Raw genomic sequence first — 13,193 nt, 5'->3', positions numbered from 1 at the left:
TGTGTTATTTTATCCCCCTCCACCTAGAAAATTGTGGGAGTTTTGCATGGCAATTTTCCCGCCTTTTTCACAGGTTCATGCCACAGCTGTGAAGAGGCATATCCCTGCCTATTTCAAGGCTTGTGCCTTCTTTCTTTCTTTTGCCTGGCAAGAAAGTATGCTGGTATTCCACACAGAAAGTCATGCCCAAAAGGCAAAGCCTAGAAGAAATGTGGAATGTAGAGGGAGAGGAACGGCATGTGTGACTGACAACATGGCGGCGTAGTGGTCAAGATGCGATGGAACAGGCTTGTAAAGTATGAGAGGAATGTTAGCAAATGGGACAGAAGCACCAGCGTTACAGACAGTTGAACTAATGCAGGAAACCCTATGTGTCAATACCACCTTTAGTGCACCAAACCTGACATTTTGAAGAAGGGCAAAAAAATAAAAATTAAAATTAACTAAGAGGCATGCATGAAACTGCAATGGTTTTTAAGTTTCACTTCCTGCCTGCCCCAAAAGAGAAGCATTGTGTTGTCTTCTCCTTTCGCGACCACTCATAGCCAAGTAAGATTGTCTTCCGTTAACATGGTTTTAAAAATGAGTCCATAAGTGACAGTGGAGGCAAAGTCTGGATCCATATATCCTTCCACAGTGGGGATATAGGTTTCTGGGAGGGAGTTGATAATGGTGAGGGTTTGCCAAGCTTGCCTTCCTCTTAGCGCATTTCTCCCTTTCGCCCCGCGTTTGAGCTTCTTCAAAGCCCCTGAAACCTTTCATAAAGGCTGTTCTCTGATTGGAGCGCTCACAGGCCAGTGTTTCCCAGTTGTCAGTGTTTATTCTGCATTTCTTTAGATTTGCCTTGAAAGTCTTTGAACCTCTTTTGTTGACCACCAGCATTAGGCTTACCATTTTAAAGTTTGGAATAGAGCAGTTACTTTGGAAGACGATAATCAGGCACCTGCACAACATGACCAGTCCAACAAAGTTGATATTGAAGAATCATTGCTTTGACACTGGTGATCTTTGCTTCTTCCAGTACACTGGCATTAGTTCACCTGTGTATATATGTATATGTGTATTGTGTATATGTGTGTGTGTGGTGCTGCAACAGAGACAGGTAGAGAAGGGCATGAGGCTCGTGGTTGGGGGGCAGAAAATGGGAGGGAAAATTATTTTTGAAGCAGGAAATTATTAAAAATGGAACAGTGTAAACCTGCCCCCCCCCGGCCAAACTCTGTCTTGTATTCAGTATGTAGCCTTGAGCAAGTCACTTGTCTCCACCTAGTATGGTATGCTATTCTACGGAATAGGTAAAGGTAAAGGTAAAGGTACCCCTGACCATTAGGTCCAGTCGCAGACAACTCTGGGATTGCAGTGCTCATCTCGCTTTACTGGTCGAGGGAGCCGGCGTTTGTCCGCAGACAGCTTCCGGGTCATGTGGCCAGCATGGTGAACCAGAGCAGCGCATGGAAACACCGTTTACCTTCCTGCCAGGGCGGTACCTATTTATCTTCTTGCACTTTGACGTGCTTTCGAACTGCTAGGTAGGCAGGAGCTGGGACCAAACAACTGGAGCTCACCCCGTCGGGGGGATTCAAACCGCTGACCTTCTGATCAGCAAGCCCTAGGCTCTGTGGTTTAGACCACAGCGCCACCCGCGTCCCTCATTCTAAGGAATACATGGGGTCAAAGGTGTCCTTCTGGTCTTCTTCAGATGTCCACCATACCTCTAACCTCCCTGACCACAATGGGTGAGCAACATCTGGTTTTCAACATCACGATATATCACCAGCTAAACATTGTGATATAGTGATATATTGTGATGTCCGAAATAAGGATGGAGCTATGTAGAGGCATTGGCTGGCTTCAGGTTTTCCCCACAGTGTGATTTTTTTGCGTAGCAACCCCCCTCCCCCATCATGATTTGCGATATATGTATTGCCAGGTCAGAAATTATGAAACCGGTGTCACAATATGGACTTCAAACCGATTTTCGGCGATATATTGATATATTGCCCAGCCCTACTCACAGCTCACACTCAAAAATCCAGGTTGGTGACCCCTGGTCTAACAGTATCTAGTCAGATACCTTTGTTTGTCTCTCCCTTCTGGGATTCAGAGGCAAACTACAGTACCTCTGGCCCTTAAGCTATTGTGGCTAATCTCTATTGATAGAACACCTGCCATAAATCTGCCTAATGCATTTAAAAAGCAATCTAAGCTACTGCTTCTTGTGCCAGCAAACTCCATAGTTTAAGTACTTTCCCTTGTTTGTCCTTAACCTGCGATCAGCCAAATTCATTGAATGATTCAAGCCACATTCACCAAGTTTCAATTGCTGGGGATGGGGGAAATTCAGCTATCCACTCTTTTTAATATACAATAGAGTTCAGAGGGCACAATGGAGGCACGGTGTGAAAATGCATATCCTACAGAAGGCTGTTCCCCTTCATAGCTTACAATAATATTTGTGGCTTTGTTGATCCTTATGTTAAAGTAACGGACAGGAGCTTGACATTCCAAGAGGTGATGCTGGCCATGGAATCGTAAAGGCCAATTCTGAAGGTGAAAATGGGCAGAGCACATAAACACTGCCACGTAGTCAGCCATGAATAAAATCATAAAGAACTCTTCATCCTCCTTTGCATTGCTTAGAGGGCACTCAACATTTGAACTTGTGCAAATATGCATGGGGATCTGGTTTTAAATGTCCACTGACTTTTACAGAAAATGCACAGTGAATATTAAACAAAGCCCTGCTATTGTTGCCCACAGCCTTTACTCCGTTCTCTATAATGTGGGGTGACTTTTAAAAACTTTTTGTAAAGGTCACACTGTTTATACCGAACAATATATAGTACAATTCTTCCTGTAAATTAGAAACATGCTCTACTGCTTGCTGCTCTGCTCCATGAAGGTGAACGAGGTTTGAAATCGTAGACCCTTCCTGATGTGCAAGCAATTGTGGGAAGCAATTTAATATAGGGTGGCAGCAACCAGTACCGCATGTTGGCTCTAATCATGTGAATCACCACCAGCCTTGCTAGGCTGCCATCATGTGATGAGCCCAGAATTAGCACACTTCCCAAGCAGTTGTAGCTGATAATGCTCCATGCCACCATATGACTGACACCTACAAAGGGCTGACTCTCTCTGCATGATCATGGAGTCATCATGGGGGATGTTTTCCAGTGTGACAATGGGGTCAGTGGTTTTCACCCATATAGATAGAGCTCAGCGGCTGTTGCTCCTAAGTCATCTTGGAATGAGCTACAGAAGGCCATTCCATACTTTACTAGCAGTAAAATGGGAGCTTCATCATCATGCCATCACTCCCAATAACGTTTGAGGGAAAGTGATCCCTTGGGTGTGATTGACAGTGCAGTTACTTCACATCCCTGCTTTGCTGGCCCCGCCCATACATCAGCTTCTGTTCAAAGTTGGAGGGAGCAATGTGGGAGATGGCATGCTATATCTGCTTCCATGCATCTGCTGGTACAGTACCAGAACCGAGAGGGGTTTTGCTTCATATATTTTATGATTTCAAACCTCTGTATCATTAGATTTCTAAAATGTGCCCCAAGTGCATGTGCATTAAAAAAACCTCCAATCACAGGAAATTTAAAGCAGGTATTCTACATTGACCTGTGTGTGTTTTTATATGTATTTTTTTCTACCTGCATGTAAATTTTAGCAGAGAGGCAGTGTTACTTTACTCTTTTGACTTCTGAAAGGTGGTATACATTGTATCCTATCATTGGACGCCAGTGAAACTCACTACAGAACAATAATTGTATGGTTTTGCTATTTGTTGTTTGCTGCCACGGGCTCCTTTAGGAACAAGGGTGAGATAGATATTAATTAAATAAACTAACAAATAATAAACAGTTTAATGCTCATGGAAGGAGAGTCTGAAGGTTGTAGCCAACTAAATTCAACTCAGAATAGGCCCATTGAAATTAATGGGCCAGTTAGTCATGTCCATTAATTTCAGAGTCTACTCTGAGTATGACAAACATTGGATACAACTCTTAATATGATGGATCTGGGTTCCATGAAAATCTCCAGGGATCCAATACTCAGATTTACTTGCTAGTTTGGTTTCTTTTTTTAAAGACATATTTTCCATCTGCACTACTCTGGTTATATAGCAAATAACTCTTCACTGAAATGTATTTTTAATACACCATTGTGTCTTTCTAGTATACTATAGGGATTTGCCACACTTAAATACCCACATGTTCACTTCTCTGCCAGAACCTGCCATTGTTCAGTGGCGCATCACATTTATGAATTTGAGGCCTTTTCTTGTATTAACTGGGGGCCAGTGCCAAAATGGCATGGTGAGGAAATAGGATAACCTCTGCTGCATACCTGAGACCTCTCACAAATGCACAAGCATACAATTTATCCACTTCAAAACTGGGGATCACAATAGGAGTTTTCATGCAACAACACTGCTCCCACACCATGCCATTTCAATATCCCAACACCCTGCCAATGACCATGGCCTAAATTATACACAGATCCTGAGACAAAAACATAGCTAAGGCTTTAAACTCACATGTGGGGAATATTTGGTCATTCTGTGCTTTGGTTCTACAGATGTTGCTGAACTTACAACTCCCATCATCCCTGGCCATAGTTACTGGGGTTGATGCAACATCTGGAAGGCCAAAGGTCTTCCACACCTGCTTGAAACTCCCTGTCTGAAAAAGGGTGGTCAGCAGTAGTGACATTGTACCACTAGGTGGCTGTTTCTAAGAGGCAAGTGAGGAAAGCTAAGGCACTGGACAACACACACTGCACTGCAGAAGCCATCAATAACAAACAAGTAGCATCATCAGGTCAGCCTGGGTAGAGAGACAACTGTACAGGCAAGGCATCAGCAACTAGGGCCCAGCCTGCAGAGGCCACAACAGTTTCCCAGCACAGCAAACTATAGCATGAAACCCCCAGGTACCATATTCTCCACCACATATCCAGTTACCTAGGGCCCCTTCCACACAGACTGCTTGTTCCAAGAATTTGTCCCCCTTGTAAAGTTTCTAGATAATGGAGGATCTTGTGTTGCTGCATTCTAGCTTCCTGTACTGGGATTCATAAGGTCTCATGACAACAAATGGTGAGGAAGAAACATAATATGTATACTAAATTTTTACCTTCGTCATTTATTTCCCTGAAGAAAACTGGCCGCCAAACTATTTGGTCTGTTGGATAAAATATGCGAACTTAGGTCCTACCAACTCATCCCTTGTTCATTCCAAAGTAATAAGACAACATTTGGATAGCACAACTTTCTACTTTATTTTGCAAAACTCATTCTATTTACTTTTGTTACATTCTTAAAATATATATCTGTAATACAACGTCTTAAAAGGAAAAATAGTAATTAAAAAATGAACAAGTGGAGCCCAATATTTCAGGGTTCTTTAAGACTCTAGTTCAAACTAGTGTCAAGCTAGTTCAATATTTCCTGCCGAGTTTGATAGGTATAAATATGCTCCAATATTGAAGAAACAGCCTCTGAGGGTCTTACCAGTTTTGTATTAATTTGATATAAAAAGCCCATTTCCATTTCAAACACTACAACAGACTAAATCGTAAAAACAAGAAAATGAAATATATGTATGTAGTATTTTGAATGGCCCCAGCACCTCATTGATTTTCTGCTCCCTGGCCATTTTGTATAGGAATGTCAGAGCAGTTACTTATTCCATCCGGTAACTTCATACATCAGTGCCCTCAGCTGCCTAGCTTCATAGGTAACAGTGTTCTTCCCTGTGTGCATTTTCTCTTCCTCAAGAGGTTGTTCAATAACAGCTGGGATATTTCGGCCATACACTTCACAGTGCTCGAGGAACTGGACACATTCTTGAATGACACTGTCACGTACCATGATCACATGCTTGCACATATTTTCCAACAATGACAGGAAACACCTTTTGGCATAATACCAAGTGTCTGTACCCAGCTTTTTATTGTAAGGCTCCAAACTCTTAATTACCCTTGAGATGCCAAAGTCAAAGTTCCCTTTGGCACAGTAAAGTGTCCCAATGACTAGGTTGACAATGCAGAGGTGATAGATCTTTTTATCGGGCTCATGGTAAGAGAGCTGCTCTTCTTCCTTTTCAATCTTCCTCATCAGCTCCTCTGCCTCTTCATTTTGACTAGTCATGATGTAGGAAACACAAAGGTTAGCCAGCACAATGGCACTGACCTGAAGGATGTTATCATAGTGCTTCTTTACAATAGGCTCATAGAAACCAATGGCCTCTTTGTATTTGTTTTCTTGCATGAACAATACATGAGCCACATTAAGTTTCCACACTTCATGATCTTTGCAGAAATCCACTGACTTGTGGAACATCTTCTCCAGCATGGGATAGTTCTCCATGTCCCAATAAATCTTGGCTTGAGCCATAAAGACAGGGACATATCTCTCCAGTGTCTCGTCATATTCATTAACTGCCTTCCTTAGAGCTTCATCATCACGATTTTTCCTCGATTCCTGCACCTCCTTGGTTAGCTTTCTCAGCTGCTCGGTCAGAGCCCCTGCCAACTCATCAAGCTTATGGAACGCCTCCTCAGGGGCAGTTTGGCAAGTGATCATGGCATCCAAGAAGTTGTACAGATAGGGTGTGAGAAGCTTATAGGTCAGGTGAGCGTTCTCAGCCAGCACATCCGCAGCCAGGTCATAGTACTGATACTTGCAGTAGAGAAGGAGCAGGTTCCCAAAAGTCTCCGGCGGGCAGGGGTTCTGCTGCAGAAGGAACTGCAGCTTCTCGAAGCCTTCAGTGGGCCGCCGGTCCATGTTCATCAGGGCTTGGTTGTGCAAGGTGACCGGGTCCAGCTCCTCCTCAGCCCGGGGCGGCATGTCCGTGAGCGCCTCTTGCGCCGCCTGCAGGTTGCACAGTTGGTACTCGATGGCTGCCTTGAGGTTGAAGGCCTCGACCAGGGCCGTGCGGTGCAGGAGCAGCGTGTTGCCCACGCTGCGGACATCCAGGCCCTCGGTGTTGGTCCCCACGCTCAGCTCCGGGTGCTGCTGCATGCCGCGCTCGATGATATCTGCAATGTGCTTCAGGGCTGGGGCGTACTGCTTGGCGGCGTAGCAGCACAGCGCCATGTTGTAGGAGAGCTCGGGGCAGTAGCCCAGCACCTGCATGGCGGAGGCGAACTTGCTGCAAGCCTCCTCGTGCTGCCCTTCCCTGTACAGCAGGCAGCCCATGTTCACCTCAGCGTCGGGCAGCTCCGAGGGGTCTTCGGCGGCCGCGGGGCTGCCTTCCGTGGCGGCTGCCAGCTGCAGCTCCACCAGGGCCTTGGCGCTGGACAGGTCGCCCTGGGCATAGTGCGTGGCCGCCTGGAGGCGCAAGGCCCGGCTCTGGAAGGCCGGCACGTCGAGCAGAGGGAGAGTGGCGCGCAGGGACTCGGCGTAGAGGCCGGCCTTGTAGAGCGCCTGCGCGTGGTACAGCCGGTACTCGTGCAGCTCCGGGTGCAGCGCCCCGAGCTGCTCGTAGCACTCGGCCGCCGCCGCGAAGTCCTGCAGCTGGTAGTAGCAGTAGCCCAGCAGCGACAGCCCGGCCCGGGAGCGGCAGCTCCTCTGAAGCTCGCTGCTGAGGATCCCCACCGCCTCCGAGAAGCGCCCGGCCCGGATCAGGCCGTAAATCGCCGCCGTGAACTCCCCGTCCGCTATGGGAGCCACCACCGAGGCCATCCCTCTCGAACAGGCCGCACGCAGGGAAGCGTTACCTAGGCAACGCGCCGCTGCCGGAAGCGGAAGCGCGTCGGCCAACGGGCGTCGGTTTCTGTGGCAACGGCTCTCGAGGAGTCAGGACCGCCAGGAAGAAGCGGCCTTCCCTTGCGCCCTCGGGTATTCACATTTTTGTTCTCAATTGTTCTTAATTTCCCGCCTCAGCGACGTGCTCAGCGACGTGAGGCGATATGTTTTGAAACAAACAAACAAAATTTGCTAAAAAGGGGGAGGGCGTGACGTAAATTGCGAGCAGCGTGGACTTCATCTCCCAGAATCGTAAGTGACGAGCATTCTGGGATATGTAGTTCCTTTCCGGAGGCGTTGGGAAGGGGGGGCTCTTTTCTGTGTCACGTGACGTTGGAATAGTGGGACTCGCCTGCCTTGCTCCGCTGTTTTGCATTTTGGCTCTCTGGCGGGCGGGCTTGAGCATTGCGTCTGCGGGGCTTTTTGAGTTTGATGCAAAGGAGGGCAGGGCTCGGTGGGAAGGCTTAGCTTGAAGGGTCGGGCAGTTCCTTCGTTTGCCTGTTGGATTGTCTGCGTGCTTGTACAGTAGTTATTTACGCCATGACTGCCCGTCCTTTGAGCGCTAAAAGGGGCAGCTGGAAATAAAACTGGCGTATAATTGGGTGGGTCGGCTGAGAGACTGTGGCTTATGAGAAACCTGTAATGTAAGCTGCTCTTAATATCCCGCAGAATGGCTGGGCGGGAATGCTGGGGCTCCTTGAGAGGCTTACAAGCACCCTGCAGTGTAAAGGTAAAGGGACCCCTGACCATTAGGTCCAGTCGTGACCGACCCTGCAGTGAAGTCCAGTGTTAATTGCCGTCCATATTGCATGTTGAGATGGGTGTCACAACCACCCCCCTATGTTAAAGGTAAAGGGACCCCTGACCATTAGGTCCAGTCGTGGCCGACTGGGGTTGCGGCGCTCATCTCACTTTATTGGCCGAGGGAGCCGGCGTACAGCTTCCGGGTCATGTGGCCAGCACGACTAAGCCGCTTCTGGCGAACCAGAGCAGTGCACGGAAACACCATTTACCTTCCCACCTATTTATCTACTTGCACTTTGACGTGCTTTCGAACTGCTAGGTTGGCAGGAGCTGGGACCGAACAATGGGAGCTCACCCCATCACGGGGATTTGAACTGCAGACCTTCTGATCAGCAAGTCCTAGGCTCTGTGGTTTAACCCACAGCGCCACCCATGTCCTTTACCCCCCTATGTTAGCAACGCCCCATTTCAGATGGGGACCAGAGCTGGCAGATAGATGCTCATTAACAGCTCTCCAGTGAAGCTTTTAGAAACGGTCACCTACTTTATTTTCGCTGGTGAAATGAGCTTCATCCATCCTTTTATATTACAAACCAACGTTCTACTGTTTTAAACTCCTAATTTGCTCACAAACACCCATTGCCTGCGCATCTGGTCACTTTTGCTGGCTTCTAGCAAAAGATACCCCATACCTCCAGATGACAGAAATCTCATCAAATTACCACCATCTCTTTCATTCCCCAACTATTAAGCTGAATCCAGGTGTCTTGTGTTCCCTTCCTTCTGTGCAAATGCATCCTGCTTTTTACTACCTCAAGAGATATTGAAGATCTGAAATCAATGTTTAAACCAGTGTGTGTGTTACTTACTGTAGTTCTACAGTTCTATATGAGTGACAGAAGTTTTGCCTACTCATATTCCCTCTAACACAACAGCTAAAAGTACAGGGGCTTGTTCTTCCTTTGTAACTGATCACCCATTGAGATAGTAGTGTGAGGTAAAAGGGGCAGGGAGAGAAGAGATTGGGAGGGAACTAAAGCATGAGTAGAATAAATTGTAGAGTTGGAAGGGGCCTCGAGGGTCATCTAGTCCAACCCCCTGCAATGCAGGAATGTAAAATTTTGAAAGGGCTGATAAGCAAAGGATCTTCCCTTAGAGTCCACTAATCTTTTACCTTTTCAAAATGTTTATCCAAACAAGTTTTACAATCTGGTTATTGTACCAATATGCCACTACTCTGTTTAGCAATATGCTCCCTATCCCCTGGAGGACTACCATGGCTTAGTTTCTTAGTCTTTTAGGCACACACACAGTTATAAGAAGTCCATGCAACAATAAACAGCCTTTTGGGGAACCTAATACTTCCATATCATCCTTGTTTTGCTTCATGGAACATTATGCTTCTCAGCCTAATAGCTGAAGTCACTAAAATATTAATACGTGTTCCTTGAGCATCACATCACATTTACTATACTGTTCATATGTGTTATGCTGTCTGGATATAGTTTCACACTTCAGATTTGAATCTCAAGCCCCTTTCAAACCTTTGCTTTGAAACCTTTATTACTATTTCTTTTTTTTTTAAAGCCACTCTTTAGGTGTTTTTAAGGTTAAAGTTTTGGAAATCGACACCATGCAATTAAGCATTATTTTTGGTACAAAACACACATAAAGAGGTGCATTCATGTGTGCACTTAGGTATATATGTGACTTTTACATAAATATGTAGAGGACTGCACCTTATCCCATGAGGAAAACCACATAGCTGTGATCACAAATGGCAACACTTACTTTTGTTTTAACATTTTAGACATTAGAGTCAGCATTGCGAGTTGTTTCCATGCAGTAGTCTTCCTGATCTGCAGGCTGAAGAAAGCATTCTGCATAGACAGATGGTCATTTTCAAATGAAATGAAAACACAAATCACAAACCAGAGTTGGCATGGCCATTTCCTCTAATTTTCACTGTCCAACTTCATTCACTTTTGATAGGCCCTTAGGGAATAGAAGCTGGTAGGCAGCACTTTTAGTAGGGTCTTTTAATTAATGCTGTAATTTGGTTAAGCAATAAACGTAATGCAGTGTTATAAAAAGCCACAGAATTAACCCTTCATGGCATTTTACTCAAGTTGCTCAAGAGCGTTTGTGAACAGCCTAGGAAAAAATGTAAGGGTAAGGGAAATCAATCCTGATAAAAGTTTAGGCTTCTGGCTTCCAAAGGTGGTGGGAAAAAATGCACATCTTGTAAAATCTGTAATTTGGGCATTATTGTACTCAAGAATTCATTAAAAAATTGCCCTTCTCTACAGTAATGTGGTGGAGGGGCACCACTTGTAGCGAAGAAGTGTGTACTTTTAATTCCCTGTGCTTGTTGATTTTCAGGGGTAAGTGGTGGGTGGGAGAAGGATGAGCCATTTCCTGTCTGATGCTTCTCTTTTGGTAGATCAGTTGGAAAAGCAAATATAAACTCACAGGTGTGGTGCCTAAAATACATTAGTTTCCCTTCAAAGGAAAGTTCAAATTGACCCCATTCTGCTACACATCATCACAAGGAAAAGAAGCCAAGAAGCATGCAAGTTGCATGAGTGAGATTTTTCTACATGCCCGGCATCTTGCAACTATTGGAAGCAGATGCAGTCTGAGCATGCACTTACCTGGCAGAAAGATCATTTGAAGATAGTGGGACATCCACAGCGTTATTCATCTGTAGAACAGAGGCCACAAGAACCATGGCACAGATCTGATACCATTCACACATCCATGAAAATTTCGTATTTTTTTAAAAAGGAAATGTGAACACTAAAGCTCTCTTCTCTTTTTATGTCACTGACTAACCACTAAAAGTAAGCTGTGAATCCCAATTAAAAAAATGTGAGGCATCCATTTAGTGATTTATTCTTTTATTTAGTGAGATAAAACAAACTAAGTTACCCATTTCAAAAACATGCTGTTATAAAAGTTGAATTGGAGTTGTTGGATGAGCTAAGGCAAACTAATGGAGTGAGCTGTATTAAAGAGGAAGAAATAAATAGACATATATAATCATACAAACGCAAATTACACAGAATATGCATGTTTATGGTACACATGATTCATTTGTGGGGGTTTTTTAAAACCTTAATTAAAATATGCTCTCATATAATGTGACAGACATATTGACAGGCAGTCTGTAACAGTATCTCTCACACCGCTGACTGGTGAAACTCTTAACATGCCCATAACCTCAAACATCAAAATTAGAAAATGTTTAAAAAATCATTCTTTAAAAAATGATCAACATGAGATATTCACACACAAAAGCAAGACATTTCTAGTACATAATAAACAATCCCATAGTAACCCCCAAGCCCCTCTTTATTATATTTAGTTTGTATCGGGGTGGTAAACCTGTGATCCTCCGTATGTTGTGACTACAACTCCTGTCATAAGAACATTAGAAGAGCTTGATGCATCAAGCCAATGACCAAACTAGTTGAGCATCTTCTCACAGCCACCTGGATACCTGGGGGAAACCCACAAGCAGGATTTGAGCACAAGAGCACACTCTCTCCTGTGGTTTCCAGCAACTGGTAATTCAGAAGCATTACTGCCTCCAGGGCATTGGCCATGCATGGTGGCTGGGGCTCATGAGAACTGTGGTCCACCCACATCTGGAGGACCATTGGTTCTCCATCCCTGAATTTTATATTATTTTGGTCTGAATCCTTTTCACCTTACACAAACATGCCAATTAATTTTTCAGGTTGAAACTGAGGCAGGGATAGAATGGGAAGAGGACCAGCTCTTCTTCCTTGGTTGCATTCTCATACTCTGGCAGTCCCTCTCTTTCTCTCTTGTTCATGTATGAGCTGGTATGGCATAGTTGAAGGCATGCAGGACCGCAGAGCCTTGGGCTCAAATTTGGACTCGGCTAATGTAAGCTCTCTTACTAACTTAGGACCAGTAACAGTCTCCTACCCTAACTTGCTTAATAGTGTTCTGAAGGATACCATTATTTTTTTATAACTCCATGTATTGTGCCTTGATGTTCTTGGGTGGGCAGGAATTGCTACAAATGTGATGGATAAATAATGCCGAATTGGTATATTGGTCAAATGCCAAATAAACGATTACATGCACACAACATATAGTATTGTTTTGTTTTATCATGACACAGATAGTGTTATTAATGTTATATGCATCCGGTTTGAATAAACTACTGATTTTGACATCCTGTAAGTTTATTTTCACATCAGATACTATTGGCTTCAGTTCTTTTTAAATGTAAATAGTAGAGTTGGAAGGGACCCTAAGGGCCATCTAGTACAACCTCCTGCAATGCAGGAATCTCAACTAAAGCATCCATGGCAGATGGTAATCCAACCTCTGCATTAAAACCTCCAGTGAAGGAGTCTACCACCTTCTGAGAGTCTGTTCCACAGTTGAACATCTCTTACCATCAAGAAGTTCCACCTGATCTCCTTTCTTGTAAATAGAAGCATAATGTATGGTGAGTAATATTTTAATGGGAAAATATTCTGCTAATTATGGAAGTGGATAAATTGATTACTATCTGTGTTCAGTACGCAAGCTAGTTAGTGGGATCGTATTCCTTTCCTTTTTCCAACAATGACAATGTACTTCTGTTCATATAGACAATCTCACATTATATTTTTCAAGGCTTTTCTAACTGTGACATGAACAGTGT

At 44.6% G+C, this 13,193-nt stretch overlaps 1 protein-coding gene and 1 long non-coding RNA gene across 2 annotated transcripts; one reads left to right on the top strand and one right to left on the bottom strand.

The window, feature by feature from the left end:
• Positions 1 to 5,267: 5,267 nt before the first annotated feature.
• On the bottom strand, positions 5,268 to 7,749 carry IFT70B (intraflagellar transport 70B). The gene has a single exon (XM_080971418.1). The coding sequence runs from the start codon at positions 7,697 to 7,699 to the stop codon at positions 5,693 to 5,695; it is 2,007 nt and encodes a 668-aa protein (XP_080827544.1). The 5' UTR covers positions 7,700 to 7,749; the 3' UTR covers positions 5,268 to 5,692.
• A 112-nt stretch (positions 7,750 to 7,861) lies between these two features.
• On the top strand, positions 7,862 to 12,629 carry LOC308458601. The gene is made up of 2 exons (XR_013977590.1): positions 7,862 to 8,492; positions 11,997 to 12,629. It is a non-coding gene; the product is annotated as an uncharacterized lncRNA (long non-coding RNA).
• Positions 12,630 to 13,193: the final 564 nt, after the last annotated feature.

The sequence above is a fragment of the Podarcis pityusensis genome (assembly GCF_964106645.2).
Source record: "Podarcis pityusensis genome assembly, chromosome: 1".
Lineage (NCBI taxonomy): Eukaryota > Metazoa > Chordata > Lepidosauria > Squamata > Lacertidae > Podarcis > Podarcis pityusensis.
This window is presented reverse-complemented; position numbering and strand designations above follow the sequence as displayed.

Coding starts and splice junctions, on each gene's coding strand:
- IFT70B (XM_080971418.1), bottom strand. CDS start 7,699: ATGGCCTCGGTGGTGGCTCCCATAGCGGACGGGGAGTTCACGGCGGCG.